Raw genomic sequence first — 17,914 nt, forward strand, 5'->3', positions numbered from 1 at the left:
ACCTAATTACAGTGAAGAAAATTAATTCAGGAATCATTTGCCATAATAAAATATAGTTACTAAAACCTGTCTGGGTCTAGGTTATGCTGCTGAGAGGAACCGTAAATAGGAGCAAGGTACGACCTGCTTGCGTCCCTCACAGCACGCAATAAACCTGCCTCCTCCTTCACACAGTTATTACTACAACATTCAGCCTGTTCAAGAGATTCACTCCTCAGCCTGAGATAATCAACAGCGCAAGAGGCACAGTGGGTGTAAAATACGCTGGACTGTAAGAGAGCAGGGTGCATAATTTCCATAAAGAGATCCTCCCTTCCACAGGGGTTAATAGCAGTGGACTTGCTGTAGGTTCATGATCATTAGAGTCCTAATGCAAGGGTTAAAGTAGAGCCCTGAGACACACCTGGAACAGATAGAGCCTTCTCTTTGTACTACTCCCCTAACTTTAAATGAGCCATGTGAACTAAATCAGTAGAGCCAACCAACAATGTAACTGGGTAAGGGAAAACAGAGAGATGGCTGTGCACGATCACAAACACATTTAGTTGTACACAGTTCAGCCAAAAGAGGAGGGAAAAAAAAATTATCAATTTGTTTCCTGAATATTATTTGACTGTAGTGAATGAAGAATAAGCAAATAAACAAAGATGTCAATTTTTTTTTTTTTTATACTGGGAAAAAACCACCAACTTTCAGCAGACAAATATATATATATGCAAATAATAAATGGATGAGCTAAATAAGCCCAGATGCCTAGATCAACACGTGCAAGAGTGCTTACACATTTACAGGAAATAAATTCAGACATAATGTTTCTGAACTGCCACATTGTTAAGGAGAGCAATTTGGAAAAGCAGAAAATTCATATGCATTATCCATTTCCTCTCTGTCTTCCTGACTGTCAGAAGAACAAGGTTCAAACTTATTTTTTATCTCATTCATTTACAGTGGTTAAGATATTCAGTTAACAGTGATGTCGGAAAGAAAATGAGTATTGAAAAAAAATTGTCATCATTGGATGACACCTACTGAACTCTTATGCTTGTTAAGGCTGAATCAGCTATATATATTTCTAATTGGTTTTACTGGCTGAGTTTTTATTAAGCTGAATGCAATATGATTCAGTGGGGAATCAGTATGAATCAACCACGTCACATAACAGACCGCTAGAGCAGTAATGGTTGTTACATCTCTGAACCTCTTCTTTTCACCATCCTCTAACAAACACCTCTAACTCTGCCAACATGAATAAGAGCATGGATTCCCTGAAAACTCTCTATGGGAGGCAGAAAAACTTCTGTAGCTTGTGATACACTTTAAGAACCTGTAACGGCTAACAAAAGCTTCAGTAGTACACGTGTAGCTGCTTTAAATGAGAGTATGCATGAATTTAAGCTTTAATAAATATCTTCCCCAGAAAAATCTTACATGCTTTTCCATCCTTTGACATCAAGTTTGAAAGATTTTCCTTCACAATCGGTCCTCCATCGACTCAGTCTGATTCCTTTTACTGAGATTCTTAAGCCTCCTTCACTGTAAGAGCTTCTGTTAAGTATCAGCTCTAATTAATCATGTGTCTAATCTAGAGCTAATTAGAACCTCGCCCGATTCTAACAACAGTTTCACCTGAAATCATTCCATATCTTATTCGCTGGTTAGGGATGGGGGAATATCAGTCCTCATGTAGAGGTGGATTTAACTGCTTGTTGGGTTAGCTCCTGTCTAGACTGCTAAGAAGTGAGCTACCACCCAGAACACTGTGCTGAGAGATATGTTTAATTTTTCACCTAAAACATTTATTATTCAGGAACTGCTGATGGCTGTCTAAATGCATAATGTCACTCTAACTGCTTAAGACTGTGAAGTCTTCCTTTGAAGGAATATGGTCTTCCTTTTTTTTACCCTGCTAATCAACCTGTAATGGCCCTTATGTGATGAAAAGCCAACCTAACCCTTGGTCCCAAGCTCTTAGGGAGAACTGGAACATCCTTTCAGTACATGGACTCTGCCAAATATGGGCTATAATACTCTGGTCTAATTCCTTTTAGGGCAGCACTAAAATGTCTCATTTCCCATACACTCTGAGACACTCATCATTCTTTTCATTTACAATTTATTGGATATGCAGCTTCTAGAGCACATAAACTTTGATGGATTCTTTTCGAAACTGCCTATGGGATGTCAGTAGGAAGACAGTAATTAAAGCCTATGCATTAAAATTGATTCCTCTGTCTGTAGGAGAAGAAAGATGTGAAGTGTTTAGCTACACACATTATTTGCATACTGACTGCAGGATTTCTTTTGCGATGGTGTTTTTATCTAGCCTCATAGCCATATAGCAGAGAAATACATGGTCCTCTGTCTAACTCTGTCTTGTAGAAGACAAAGGACTTACGAAACATACTCATGGGCTCACTCATTGGCATTCTCCTTTTCTGTCTTTACTGCTCCTAAAAGACTGAAGACTTGCAGCTATGCACAGGCTTATCTTTATGAGAATCAAACCACCTTGCCTTGCACAGCCATTTGAGGACCTTTGCTTCTGAGAGTGCTCATCTTTCAATCCCAGCTTCTGGGGAAGGGCAGCTGAGATTTCAAAAAAGTTTCTAAAGCTGTTTTGATGTGAGGAAACCCTTCCCCTTTTGTATGACCCAGGTGATGTTGTAGAAGTTAGATCTACCTGATATCACACTCAGGTGGAAATAAATGCATTCCTAACCGTTCTGGATGTAGAGAAAGCCTATTTATTAAGCGCTCTAGACACTTTCCATTCCTGGTACATAGCACTAACATCTCTAACTGCAGGTGGGAGCACTGTCAATTAATCGTTAAAGGAAAACTGTTTTCTTTTCTTGAAGCCTGGAGAATGGTGAATGAATTTCACCTGAACTGCTGGGGAAAAAACAAAAAGAACTTCAGAAGAATAAGATACTTGCTTGGAAACTCAGACAGGAAAGCCCATCAGTTCATAGACAGAAAAATTTATTCAGTGCAGAGATTTGGTTTTGCTTATGAGTCAAGTTCTGAAGAACTTGAAGGACAGTTACCTTTCCTTTTCAGAGGAACAATTTATCCTAAATATCACTGCAGGTGGGCATTTCATGTCTTCAGGTCTTGCTATTTTTCCTTTACTATTTATTTTCTCTCCTTTTGCTGCCTCTTACATTGAAAATACAGCACCCAATTTTCTCATTTAGAAGAGACTGTAAAATTCAGTCTGAGATGGTAGTGAGCAGCATTTTCATTTGCCAACGCACTCTGATAACTTCAATGGCCACAAAGAATTCAGTAAATTATTAAAGCATTTTTTTGTTGTAGTTACCAAGCCATGACTATGTACTTGGAGCTTCAGCAATAACACGGTGCTGATGTTGTATCTGGAGATAATGTTTAGAAAAGCCATTGTTTCTGATTTTCCTTGATTGATCGCAGGGAGATAAGAGAGAACCTCTTCATGCTGTCAGACTTCCCTTGATGATGCTAAACTACATTCATGACAAACGTGAACTTCTGTTCCTTAATATAGTGACCTTTTAAAATATAAACATATTTGGTACTCTTCTTAATTACACTAGTTATATTCTGCTACCTAAACAACTTTTTCAGATGGTTAAGATAGAGAAGTTCCATGTCAAACTGGAGAATATTAATTTTAGCCCTAGTATAATTAGGTAATGCTTGACTGACCTGAACTCAACTTAAATGGCAATTAGTGGACTATGATTGTACTTAAGTATACAATTATTAATGCATAGACAGCTCCTATGGAAAAGGGGGAAATTGTTATTTCATGTGGGTTATTGCATGTGGAACGTAACTACAACAAAAACAAGAAGGAAGGGGGAAAAGTACCTTGCAAATGATTCAGAAAGAGAAGTCTGAATCAATAGGTACAAACAAGACCAGTGTAACTGTACATGCACATTAAAGTGCCACAATAATAACATTTCATCTGTAATGAAATAGTTATTTGTATTGTGTTTCGGGCAACAGAAATAGCAGCTTATCTTTCACAAGCTTCTTTAAATAGTAGTTTTTTTCCACAAAGATGGCTTTACTGAAGCTTCTTATTGATGAAACTGAAAAAAGGAAACTTAAATTATGGTCTTTCTGAGTCAACAAAGCAAATAAAAATCACATACAAACAGCTCATCTGGGAAGCATTTGCAACGTAACTCTTGCAAAGAAATGATAAATGAATAACATAAAGAGCAGACATATACCCAAGTTCAGAGTCTGACTGGAGCTGCAGCACTGAGGGGTCTGTGTCCCATTGCAAGGTCCTAGGGTGGTAATCAGCCGTGCAGCACAAGGGGGAAAAAAAAGAACACATAGAATTAACTGAAAGGATGAACAAAACCGCATCTCATTACTTACATGCTGTATGTTGTACATTCAATCTCTAAGTGCAAGGTTTGATGTCAGCCTGTGACGGGGCAGGCAACTTATTAAAATTGCATATTATCAGTAAACAAAGAGAAGCTGGGTTTCCTCTCAGATATAGGTTAACGATTTTGTTCTTCCTAAAAGATTTCTAACCCTCTAACTATGGTTGATGCACTCAGTATGCACAATTTACAAATTTTCAATTTTACAATTTGCAAAATTAACTGTGATCATGTTTATATGATAAGATGGATTTGCCATAAAATCCACTGAGAAGTAGTAGTCTAGCCCTTCTTATAGTCCTAGGACTGGAAAACAACCTGTAAAAAGTGCTCCGGGCACAAACATCCTACAACAAAGAACATGCTGACACCAGCTTTGCCACATTCTGGAGGCACCTGGGATAAATCAACAAATTCCTCTTCTCTTAACCCAGATAAAAATTATGGAGGAGAGGGGAGCAGAACTTCTGGGGAAATCTGCTTTTAACAGTGTCTTCACAGCCTACTGTCACATGGATCTAACACACATAATATGAGTGCTCCAGAGATGCGGTCTCCAGCAAAGATGTTGTTCCTTGCAATGCAATGCAACTTGTCAAGCTACAACTCTTAAACTCTGCAAACGCTCACAGGGCCTTTATGGAGTCCTATTAAATATTTCCAATCCCCTGGTTTAGAAATGCAAAAATTGATACGTTCAAATCAACATTTTTCAAAATGCCTGCCCATTTCTTGATTTTACTTTATTCTTCCTCCCTAATGAAGCCACATCTAATACAGAAGAGAGCTGTCAGAATCCACGACAGCATCAGAAGTACAAGGTTGGCTCCTGAACACCTTTTCCTTTGATATGAGCACTGAATTATGCAATGTTCTTGCTAGTAGAGGCTAAAGCAAAGGAAAGCACTCTTCCACTAAAACAAATAAATCATACAGGCACGTTAGATAACATCAGTCCTCAAAATTTAAAACTCCACTCATTTCTTTTGAATACAAGTTTCGAGCATACAGAGAATATACTTTGACCGCACTCAGCCAAGAACAGCCACGTAACCAACCATGCTCAATTTACACAAACCTTTCTGCAACGATAGCAAATTCTGACAATGAATCACTCACATAAACTAACAAGTTATTTAATTGACTAGAAATAGATTTCTTAAAGCCATATAATTACACTGTCTTATGTTCAGTAAACTATTACCAATGTCAATGATAAATCTCTCTAGACACCCTGCATGTACAAAAAGAATGAAGAACTTTCATGCGAACCTGCTTTCCCAAGCAATGCAAGGGTGCATTGCTTCAAGTTCTTTTGATCTGTAGTGATGTGTACTGGTTCAAAAGACTACAGTGATACAGAAAGGCTCCTCCAAAATGAAACAGTATTACAAAATGGTCAGAGATAATACAATACAGTAAGAAAGAACAGACTTTTTTTTTTTCCCATTACTTGACTGTGGCTCAAGTACAACAGAAATGAAAGTGGGCACAAGGATCTGAAGGCAGATGCAAAGCAAAAGCATCAGTGGTTAATGTATTACCTATACACTATTAAAAGGCTATCTGTGGGAAAATGACTTGATGGAACCAAGGTCCTTAATGTCTAAGAGGACTTGCTATGCATATGCCCATTCCCACTGTAATATCTACCCAGGGGCTACTTGTTCACACACATCTGGATTTTCAAAACACTTACAAGAAAACATACATAACTCATTTCAGATATTTTTCCTCTCCATTTATTTCCAAACATACAAAATTTCCCAAGAGTTAAAGACTATTCCAAAAGAAAAACTGTATTGTCATCTGATTAAAACAGGAACAACAGGTCTCTAAAGAGATACAACCCTTATATTCCAATTCTGAGCAATTCTGAGAATCCAGACCAAGTTACAAGAGGACATATTTATCTCATACTGAGCTGGTTTAGAGATCTCACACAATCAAGTCAGCACTCAAATCCTCAAGATATGAGAAAAGCAATACCTACTGATGGAATTCTCCATGTTAAAAAGTTAATTCAACCCCACAGCCACTTTTTGGCCACTGTTTGTTATATGCAGATCATACACGTAGTGAAGGCAACATCTCTTATAATGTAATAATCTGGATTATGGCATGGAGACATTCATGATATTGATGTATACTTTAAATGACAATTCTGCTTGTTTCCTGAATATACCTGTATTTCAGCAGTTTGAGTGCATCTGTAAAAAAAAATTCTTAGATTTGTGCTCCAAATGGTAATTGTTTATTCAGCATAACCATGCTACCACTTGCAAAGGCTTCAAAAATACAGAAGGGAGCAATCTGGTGTGTTGTATTCTCAAACTCAGCTGGCCACTGTTTATTGCAGACAACAAGGCTGGAGGTAGCAGACCTTCAGCCTCCAGTCTTGCCCACCTAGGAGACACAACACAAATGGCTACACACACCCCAGGGAGAGTGGTGAGCAAAGGAAGCTACTACACATTTCAAAGGACAATACTGGTTTGCCCTTTGCCTCTTCCTGCTACCTGAAGAGTGCCTGCAGAGGAAAACAAAAGGGAGTGAACAGTGAAAACATAATAATTTAGCCAGCTCCTACAGCAGTAACACTAAAGAAGAAATAAACAGATTCTTAATGAACTCGTAACCCAAACATGATGTTCACTAATCTATTCTATCATCCAAACTAAGAAATTACAGCCAATCTGTTTGTGACAGGAAGGCATGCTGCATGACATTCCCTGATTGTTGGGATGAGCATTACCATTACGCTTGTTCTCCTGCAGACAGTTCTCAGAGGGGATTGTGAAATGCCACTGGATTGCAGTGAAAAATCAGTGCCAATCTTTTTCAAATCTAGTGCACAAGTTCTTTCCCAAGAGATTTTTTCATGAAGAAAAGCATTTCATGTTGTTCCCTTTGTCTTCCTTCCTCATAAAAGAAAACTGAAATTGGCTTTGGCACTTCAAGAGAACGAAAGAGAGGGACAGAGGGAGTAATGCAGCAGACCCCAAAGACAAGTACGTGGGCCTGTGTGACCAGTAGCTCAGCAGCCGCACACGGGTGCTTTCATTCTGGACTTTTCAGAGACTGCAGATTGGGGAAAGCCCCCCTGAATAGACTTTGGCACAGATCCATGTAAATGAAACCTAAAGCATGTCGTCACAACATTTTAATGGGGAAAAGAGCCTCTCAGCATCAGACAGAGAGGAAAAAGCAGTACTCCCTCCCACACTGCAGTCTATCCATAAATCTCCTACAGACCATGTGAGTTGAGCCTCCTGCGGGTGAAGTGAGTGCACACAGCATGGGAAGAGTCTCTGGAAACTCCACAGATGGGAACTCACTGAGCATGAGATCCAGTCAGGACTAAGCCGGATCAGGCTGTTCCATCACCCAGAAAGCACAGACATTCTTTTAATGAGAACTACCCAACATTGTTTCAAAGCTGGTTGCTATATGAGTCTCCCACACAGAGATAAACAATAGCCCTGCTATCAATCTTCCTTATACACGTCTGGTGAAAAACGGCTGCCCTTGAGTGATTGTAGGATAAAAAAAACTGTAACTACTACCAATTAACAGATTGGTCTAAAGCAGCATGAAGGGAATGAGAACTTGTAGATCTTGCACTAAGTAGACAAAGTACAAGAGTTATCACCTCTCTTTAAAATGATCTGCTTTCATATTTTTTCTTTAGATACCTCTCTGTAACTATTCCTTATTTGCTGTGTGTTATGATCTCAACAATTTAGGAGTTTAGCAAAGCAATCTTAAATGCTGGTGCTATTTCAGCCATTTGTACTGAAAGGGTACCACCAGTTCATTTTGATACAGTGCATTTTCTTTCTCTCAAGCAAGTGGGGGAATAACCTGCAGAAAAAAACCAAGGGGAGAAAGAGACCAAGACATCACACATCTATGAAAAGATCAGATGGTAAAGCAATTTGTTAACTTTTGTACTCTGAATTCACATCGACAGCATTGGAAAGATATTTAGAGCAGAACTCCGAGAGGACAGGGACTATTTCAAAATTTAAGGGAGGAAGAAAAGGAATTCAAACAGAAGGATTCCCTTTTTGTACTATAATTAGAAAGGAAAGCAGGCACTCTGCCATGTGTTACGGTGCCCTGCAGAAACTTACAGACGATTTTATTCTAATTGCATTATGCTGTTTGTATCAATTAAAAGTGCAGAAAAAAACCCAAAATAAACAAACTACAAAGAAAATATTTGAACTCTTTTAGAAAAATCCCAGTCTCATAATGCATGAATGAAGCATAAATTCTGTCATCTAAAGCTCTCTGAAATTCATGAAGACTTCTCAGCTGATAATGAAAACTTTGGTGATAGTACCTACAACAAGTTAGACACCAGTGCCAACAAACATACCTACTAAAATACTATCAAAAAAGGATATTAAATATCCTGGATCATGGTCAGACTGTGGCAGAGCTCAGCTCTGCTAAGTGCCCTAATCCAACATGCTGGTGGCTTTGTTTCAACTCTTCCTCCTTGAAACTGAAATCAAATCCTCCCTCATCTGTTGCGGATGCTCCAGAACATGTGTTCCACACGACTTCTTTTCTCCCCTACTTTCCCTTCTCAGGTCAAGAGCAACCAGGCCTGAAAATTCATGCTTTGAAAAAGGCTACTCACAGAAATAACAGCAAAGCTTTTTTCCAAGGGGCCTCTCGCAGGGTAGAAACCTTTCTGCTGCTTTGCAAATCACTCTTTCAGGCAGAACCGGAGGAAAGCAAACACCACATTGTGTCATCTCCTGTCACCACAAGCTGCTGTTCTTTCCAGATCAAGAGAAAAACCACACTGACACTGTTCTGAGGTATCCACTGAACAGAGTTATTTATATGTGTCTCTAATGAAACAACCTGACACTCCAAATCCAGCATCTTCTCTCGTGGTAACAGAAACATCCTAAAATTATCCCTTGCGTGGGAACTAACTATGCTCTTCTGGACCAAAAATACAGTGAAGGAGTGTATCATGACTCCACAGATTTAGTGTGTTGAAGTTTTCAGAGCTCAAAGGCCAATCCCATTAAACAGAACACAAACTGTTTAACCACTGCCAAAATAAATAAATAAATTAATTAATTAACTAATTAATGAAGAGGGAGACACAACATACAAAACATACAAAGCCTCAAAGAACCTCTGTTTTGCGCCAGAGTAAAATGCTTCTAAAATTCTACAAATGTTACAAAAAAATGACTACTGCCCCTTCCCCTGTCCAAGGTAGCAGCCAAGCTTATACTTCAGGCACCTTGGAAGTACTCTGGTACAGAAGCAAGTCATCATTGGCTCTCTGCATTAGAACAGGAAGGCAGGGATTGCTCCACACAGGAGTTCTCAGTCTCCAGCTGTGAATAGGTGTCAAAGGTGGCTGTCCACAGAGAATTTTGGGGGAAAAAAAAATCAACTAACTTGGGTTGGTTACCAACCCACCCAATCATCTACATGACACTCCCATACTGGAGAGATCTGGGTACCTTGCCTGTGTGACTCTGCCAATCTGTTATCAAGAAGATAACCTTCTGGCCACTGGTAGTGGCACCATGAATACATCTAACTTGGGTTCAAAGGAGGGTCTGGGCATTTCCAAGCCAGCCAGCCTCACCTCACTGTGGTGAGGAAACAATCCCTTCATTTTAGATAGTCAAAGTCCAGCTGGACAGGGCCTGAACGACTTGTTCTAGGGAAGCCCACTTTGAGTGGAGAGGTTCAACCAGACAGACTCCCATGGCACCTTCCAACCTCAGCCACTGTGGTTGTGTGATTCCTTGCTTTCCCCTTCATCTCCCCACAGTGCAGAGCCAGAACAGAGCTATCTGCCTCTGCAGTGACAGGAGAGCTGCTACTTGAAAGCCTGCAATGCTCCATTTGGTTCTGGTTTGCTTTTATTCTGACTTACATAAGAAGTGAATTAGGAAAAAAGCAGACAAAAAGGAAAAAAAAAAAAAAAAAGTGCAGATAATTAGCTATAAAATTTTTAAGAGTTCTACCTAATTTGTTGAGTCGAAATCAGTTTCTCCAATGCTCCTATTTTAACATTGATTAATTAGAAAATCTGAAATAGAAATTGCAAGAAGTTACAGCAGACATTTGAAAATATATATGTGTATAGACAAGTGGTTTGTTTTTTGTAGATTTTTGTAATCTCAATCTTCTCCTCTGTAATTTTCACTTTCTGATATTGGTCATACATTTAAAACGTGTTTCCAAAACAAAATAGAACAAGAAGATTCAAAGGCATTACTCAAAGATGGAAAAGTATCACTTGCCTCAATTGGTGCTTTGCATTTAAGCCACTATTCAGAAGCCATCTGTGCTCTGTTCAGCAGATCTGTTCCACTTTGAAAGGATTGGCAAAAAAGAAAATACCTTCCTTGTGCTACTTGTTTTCTGAAGCACATTATAAGCAAGATGGTTATCAGCCTTTAGGGAGGATTTGTGCCTCTCAACAAGACTCTCACTTGTGCAGCAGAACAGTCTGACATCACTGTGGGTGATGTTTTTGTAGCTGGTAATCATAAAATAAAATGCCATCAAACATTCAGAGAACAAGTGGTTTGGCACCACTGCTGGAGCAGAGCTGGATACTTGGGTTTAAAGTTACGTTTCCAAGCAGGCTGACACCTCTGACTTCCAGTCTTCACCAATAAAAAGAGCAATGATGACCTCCCTCAGAGCACAGCACTGTCTTTCAGATGCCTGGCAACCATAATAGCATTTTTCAGAAAGGCATAAGTTTAAAATACTCTCTTTTTTTTTTAAAGGTATATTTCTAAAAATCATGGGGTAGCATTTTAAAAATTGTATATTCAAAAATTTTCTTAAATCAAGGCCCTGTTGCTAAATGTATTTCATAATTTTCAAAATCAATTTGAAATTTAAATTGGACTGAAAAATTCTTGACGTGGTTTTTATAGGACTGATATATAATGGAATGAACACCTTATTGATTCACAGAATAACACTAATTAAATCAGCAGTAAAATTCATCCAATCCGCTGAACTTATTTCTTATATTTAAAGCTGTCCTTATTTCAGGTCTACATCATAGAATATGACGTTCTGGCAATGTAATGAACCTTGTCCTTCTCACAGTTTATATGCTATAGCTACAGGGATCTTAGTCTGGGAATCTACACTGGTTTACCAGAAGGTCACTGGGAACAGCAGGCAGTCTCTGAGAGGACAGAAGGTCAACACAGTTAGAAGCTTCTGCTCAGCCTCTGCAACCACACAGATTTACTGTAAGTGCTGGAGAGTGTAAACTGCCATCTTTAAAGTGCATTAATAAAAACCATGTTCAGGAGGAGGGAGGCACAGGTTGCTTTGTTCTTGCAGGAAATCCTGAAGCAGTTTGAAAATTCTTTAAAGAAATTACATTTTTAATCTTGTATTTTTTAAACCAAGAGAAAGCCTGAGTGACAAAACAGAATTCGGATGATCCAAAATGTCATCAGGTCCTGTAGACAATTTGAAGGAACTTCAGCACTCATGTCGGGACGCTTTGATCCGATGTCCAAAAACCAAAAAAACTTACGGGGGTTGGAAGGAGTCCCATAAGAGACAAGGCTACATTTATTAGTCAAGTCTAATAAAGGCAATCCATAGGCCTTCCAATGAGTCAAACGGATAAAAGCAAGGCTGGAACCTGCAATATTGTCTTCACAACTGAAGAAGAAGCTGAAAATTTCCAGCAGCTTATTCACAGCAGAGCAACAATTCACTAATTGCAAGCTGGGAGAGAAGTTGGTGCTGTCCTTCCTACACAAGATTTTTTTTTTGTGACAGTGTACCTACGGGTATGAACAATATTCAAGTGAGGCAGAAAACATCTACTTGCAAAAAAATGGCACCAGTTTAACTACGTTAAACAGTTCAACATAAGAGGAGATCTCACAAAATTTAATTAAATCAGGAAGAGATTCTAAGCAAGAGAACTTCTCTTGAATTTGAGCTGCCCTTACCAAGTTAGTTGTTCTTAAAGGAGAATAAACTGACTTGACTTGTTTTAAGGGCACTGGTGTTTTAAACCTCAAATCATCTCATTGTCTGACTAAATATATTCATGATATGTCTGGAAAAAAATGCAGAAAAATACCTACAACTGGGCTGATAACCTAAACGGCTAAGAGGGGCTTTATGCATTAATGTTATTTTCTTCAGGGTGCAGCTGCGGCTCAGGTTTCCAAGGCATTTTATGAAGTACCCTGGGAATGGCAGTCTTTCCTTTAATTTATAGCATGGAGATGCTTGCTAATGAAAAAAATAATCAAAGATCTGGAGAACTGAACACTATCCATCCTTTAGGAATGAAAGCACGAAACTCCTTAATGATGCCACAGGCTCACATGGTAAAAGCATTGCAGATGATTCTAATTAATATGGACTTTGTAATCGGCATGCACTGAAAAACATTCCCTGCTTTCTAGGTCAGATGTAAAGACACTTGAAAGCAACTGCCAAGTATCAGTCCCTAAGGTGTCTGCTTATGTTTAGAGGCTAAAAAAATATATATGACACAAAGAGGCTTCAAATATCTTGTGCTAAATATACATTGAATGTAAAGGAGGAGAACCACGGTCGTTCTTGTAGAGGCACAAAAGGAGAGAACAGACTGTGGGAAATCCACCTTCCTCCAGCCTCGTGCACAGACCCACCATCCCATAAGTGAGTGGGGGATGGGAAGCCTGAGAGATTTACCATACCATCCCAAACCCATCAAAACCAGAGGGGCAAACTCAGCACGCCCCAGGATTATTTTGTATGCCTCCAGCCACCAAGCAAACCTTCTTCTCAACTCCTCACTGTGACACTCACGTCTGCAGCACACTACAGTCCCTAGGGTTAAAATCCTTCCTTTCTGAACAAAACACCATTCAAGTGAAGCATGTATTTTCCCTTGGTCTTTCCTGAAGTTCTCTTAGAGTCTTTACATTGCTCTGTGCCTCCCTTTGCCTAAAGTGAGGAAATATGCTGCATGGACAGTAAAAGATGATCTACTGCAATAATTTAACCTTCCTGTATAACTGAAATTGAGAGCAGGATCTAACCTCCTCCTCTGCCCTTGTATGCATTTAATTAAACAGCAAAGGAGATATTTTAAAAGGAAGGTGGCATTCTGATACCCTTTCTTCCACTTGTCAGCGTGTTACTGTGTAGGTAAGGTGCTGCTTAAAAACGAAATAGTGGAAATAACAGCTGAGTTGCCAGGTCTGATTTTTTTTCCTCAGGCAAAAAGCCTGGAAAGCACAACATAAAGACTTCGGTGACATTTGGAGACATCTCTTAACTGGGTATACCTTCTTTTGGCGTGACAGACAGTGAGCAAGATTTACACACACAGCTGTAAAAGGGTAAATACATTACTTAAATGCCACACTCTGACTCAGTGCCCAGATGCTCCAGAGCTACATCTTTCCCTTTGAGTGTGTTATACGAGAAAGAAAAAGTTTGTGCTTCACATCTGCATTTCCAACAATGTAGGACAAGCCCAATGTTGAGGCACTGCATAAAAAGCAGATCGTCTAATAACTATACAAAAATGAGTGAACATACTACACAGCAAAAGGGCTTCTGCTCTCCCTGCAGTGGGACAATGCAAACTGAGTGTGGACATCAACCCAATGAAAGAAAACATATCACTGTGAATTTGTTTTTATACCCAAAAGGCTCAAAAGCAGATGGGAACAATTCAAAATCACATCTGATGAAAAGGTACACAAATGGAGAAAAATGTTTTCTGAACTTCCAAAGAGCGTAAGAGAGCAGAAGATGTGTTTCTGATTCGCTATCAGTAAGAACATGTGTAAGCTGATGTGACAGCTGCTACAGTGTTCTCTGAACTCAACTTGGGAAAGCATTCAGAGGTCACAGTAACTGCAAGATGAACTGACAGAGTGGACAAAAAAGCATGCCAGCAGCCAAAACCAAAGGTGACACTGCTCCTCAGAGAAAAGCCATCCAGCATTACCAACAGCTGTTCTATTTCTAGGATGGCTGCAACTTTTTACTTAAAAATAAAAATCTGCAGTAATGATGAGGCAGTCAAGATTCCATAGCAGTCAAGCTTCTACAAGAAATGCCTCTGCTTCTACAAGAAATGTTACTGCTTCAAAATCGCTTTGAAAAACCCGATTTCTCTTCTATTTTTGCTTTCTTTTGCTATGCAATATTGAACTTAAAATTCATTTCATAGTAACTTTCATTAAATATTCACATATGGCTTTATCTAAATAAGGACTGACCCTGCAAAGCTTTACTTCAAATAAGATCCATTCACTGATGGAAGCCAAACAACTTTAGTCCATCAAACACATCTCAAAAACTGTGGTATCAATGGAACAATAGCATAATTCAGGTAAGACTCATTTAAACTAAGTGTAATAGAGTCCCCTAATCCAACAGTATGAGTAGCTGTAGCCAGACAAAAATACCAAAACCAATGGACTGAGAGAGAAATACTATGAAATAATGTACCTGGATGCTTGCACTACATTACAGCAGACAAAACACCACACTGACATAACCACTCTCTGACAGCAACTACCAGAAGACTAAGAATACTTTCTGTCATCTTTGTCTTTAGTGTAGCCCATGAAACAATCAGGTATCTAAATGTACACGCAGCAATGTATGCAAGTTAGAAATCAAAAGAGCACAGATGAAGTTGTTACAGAAAGAAAGGCAATCATTAACCTATACACATCCCAGCCAGCTCAGCCTTTTGCATTTTACTGAGCAGATGGAAGGAGGGAAACCTTATACACAGCCTAATGAGATTCTCATGTTTCACTGCAAAATGTACATGGGGAAGTGTTACATGCATGCAATTTCACTGCACTTGCACACATACACAAAACCCAGTTCAACAGTAAGAGGGTACTGTACAAACCTACCATTGTATGGTAATGAATCCAACTGGGCGATGTAGTGAAGTAGAGAAGGAAAAATGGACCACACAGCTAAGTCACACTTTGGTCCACAAATAGAACTCATCCACATGTGCAATACACTAGGGTGAGCACACACACACCCTACAGGTGACACAGGAATACATATGTAGGTCACTCCAAAAGTAATTCCTCCTATTTATTTCCATGAAAACTACAACAAACAGCATAATAACACTAATTGAGAGAGCAAATTCTCAGCTACAAAACACTATTTTTCAATGTAGTCACCACAAATTGCTATGCATTTTGCAAATGAACAAGGACCTGTGTGCTGCACTTATAGGCATCTGCACCAGTGGAGGTGAACCACCACCTCACTATGCTCACGTTCATGAAGCAAACGACACATTTAGTGTCCATAAACATTCTGCAACCATCAACGAATGTCACTGGGTGTCATTTTTTCTGCATAGAGAAATTCAATTCCACACTTTGCTTCACATACATTTCCATCTCAGATGCCATTGTGTCAGACTGTCCCTCTGCTACCATCTGTCACACGGCAACAAAATGTAATGGGATATTGGTAGGAAGGTTCAACCTCTACTGCCCAACCACCAACATCCACCTCTGATGTTGTGGCATAGCATAATGAAAAAGGAGACATCACTGTCAGAGCAGCCCTCATAGTTAGCCAAAAACTCCATTTCTGGTATGCACAGCTATATAACCTGACCATTAGCAAAAGAACGTGAACAAAATACTCACTCTGACCATGCTAAGCATAGTATACTGTATTATAACAGAATCTCAATGGGATCCGACAATGCTGTCTTGTGGTAAATGAGTCATGTCTGAACATGCCATAACAGAAAGTCCTGTGAATTAATAACTTATCTATCCAGAGTTCAGGCTGTGATGTAATACTCCTATCTATGCAGCACAGCAACACAGTCAACCCTGTGCAAATATGTGGAAACAGGCAAGCTGCTCTCTGTGCAACAACTGGGCTCTGATGAATTGTTCAGAGCAGCCTAGTAACTAAGAGCAGTACATGCATAATCTATTTTTTAAGTTTTACAGGTATGGATCCAGAATCAAAGTACAATGATGGTGAAGGGTCTGGAGGGGAAGACATATGAGAAGCAGCTGAGGTCCCTCGGTTTGCTCAGCCCAGAGCAGAGGAGGCTGAGGGGAGGCCTCATGGCAGCTGCAGCTCCTCACAGCGCTGAGCTCTGCACTGTGTGACAGCAACAGGGCCCAAGGGAATGGCACGGAGCTGTGTCAGGGGAGGGGCAGCTGGGGGTCAGGGAAAGGGTCTGCACCAGAGGGCGGTGGGCACGGAATGGGCTGCACGACTTCAAGGGTCACAACTCCAAGCTGTCAGAATTCAAGGAGTGTTTCGACAGTGCTCTCAGACATACAGTCTGATTCTGGGGTGCTCCTGTGTGGGGACAGGAGTTGGACTCGATGCCAATCTCTTGGGATATTCAGTGATTTTATAACACATTTCTGCCTACTTGGAATTTATCCCCACCACAACCAAAAAATGATAAACAAAAATATCAGCTGCCCTGTCCAAATGGACGCATTCAAAGAAAACTGCCAGCAGTTTCAAGCATTATTTATCTAACATCTGTACATTCTTACTGTTGCTATCATAATGTCTTGTCACGTACCAGAAGTTGGAACGCTCCCGAAACCTAACGTCATCTTTGGTGAAAAGGCTATGACAAATAGCCATGTGGTACTGAAGATCAAGCAGAAAAAAAAAAAAAAAAACACACAAAAACCTGTACTACACAGGACAGAAATGGTTCCATAATTTAGTGTTATTACACAGCCCGCCCCACACGTTATCCTAATAAGCTTAATGGCATCAGGGAAAAAGCAGCACTGCTCTAGCTATTATGTTGGAGATAATGGACAATGGTGCTGCTGGATGGCAGCACTACCAGTGTATAGAACTTATACCAAAAGGGACCATTGTGACCACGCGGCTTTTCTTCCTGTGCAACAAAAAGCTGTACGGCTCTTCTGAATGAATTACTGTTAGAGCTATTATCTGCCTGTCGGCCAGGCACATTATCCTGAATGAGAAATGCCCAGTGATACAACATCCAATAGAGTATTTAAGTAAATTGCTTTAGTGATTAATTTGTCTTGTCATTAAAATTTTACAGTTTTCCTTGTTTTATATTTGGCCAGCTCCAATGCCAAACCATTTGCTGTCTGTTAAGCACTGCCTACACGAGCCCTTCTGCTCCTCATATCATTTCTATACATAGAAAGCAAGTTACCAGCTAGTTCTCATTTTCTTAACTAGGGGAGAATTAGATCCGTGGTACCAGGACAACAACTACTTAGCACCATCTGCCTGAACTCTCACTACTTATCAACTAACTTCCTAAAAAGCAGATGTCAGAAATTTGGATTTCTAGATTTAGCTCCACAGTGCTTATTGGTCTGTAAGAAATCACAGGTGTTTGCCAATCAAAACAAACCTCAGGTATACTTGTGATACTAGGACCAATAGGTTCAGTCTGATTACTATCATATGCCATCAAAGTGTGAACACAGCCTAGTTCTGCACCAGGAACCAGTGCTTCA

General features: G+C 39.7%; 1 protein-coding gene across 7 annotated transcripts in view; it reads right to left on the reverse strand.

Annotated features, from left to right (window-relative positions):
• Window positions 1-17,914, reverse strand: part of DYNC1I1 (dynein cytoplasmic 1 intermediate chain 1) — a 180,871-nt gene that overhangs the window by 139,651 nt on the left and 23,306 nt on the right. For 4 of the 7 annotated variants that reach the window (XM_090142776.1, XM_090142775.1, XM_090142778.1 and 1 more), the window contains exon 5: window positions 4,224-4,283. The exons of the other annotated variants lie outside the window; for them this stretch is intronic. In XM_090142776.1, coding sequence (XP_089998902.1) covers window positions 4,224-4,283 — 60 coding nt within the window. The remainder of the gene's footprint in view (window positions 1-4,223; window positions 4,284-17,914) is intronic. 7 annotated transcript variants of the gene reach the window in all.

This window comes from Phasianus colchicus, chromosome 6, assembly GCF_987193195.1.
Source record: "Phasianus colchicus chromosome 6, bPhaCol1.hap1.1, whole genome shotgun sequence".
Classification (NCBI taxonomy): Eukaryota; Metazoa; Chordata; class Aves; order Galliformes; family Phasianidae; genus Phasianus; species Phasianus colchicus.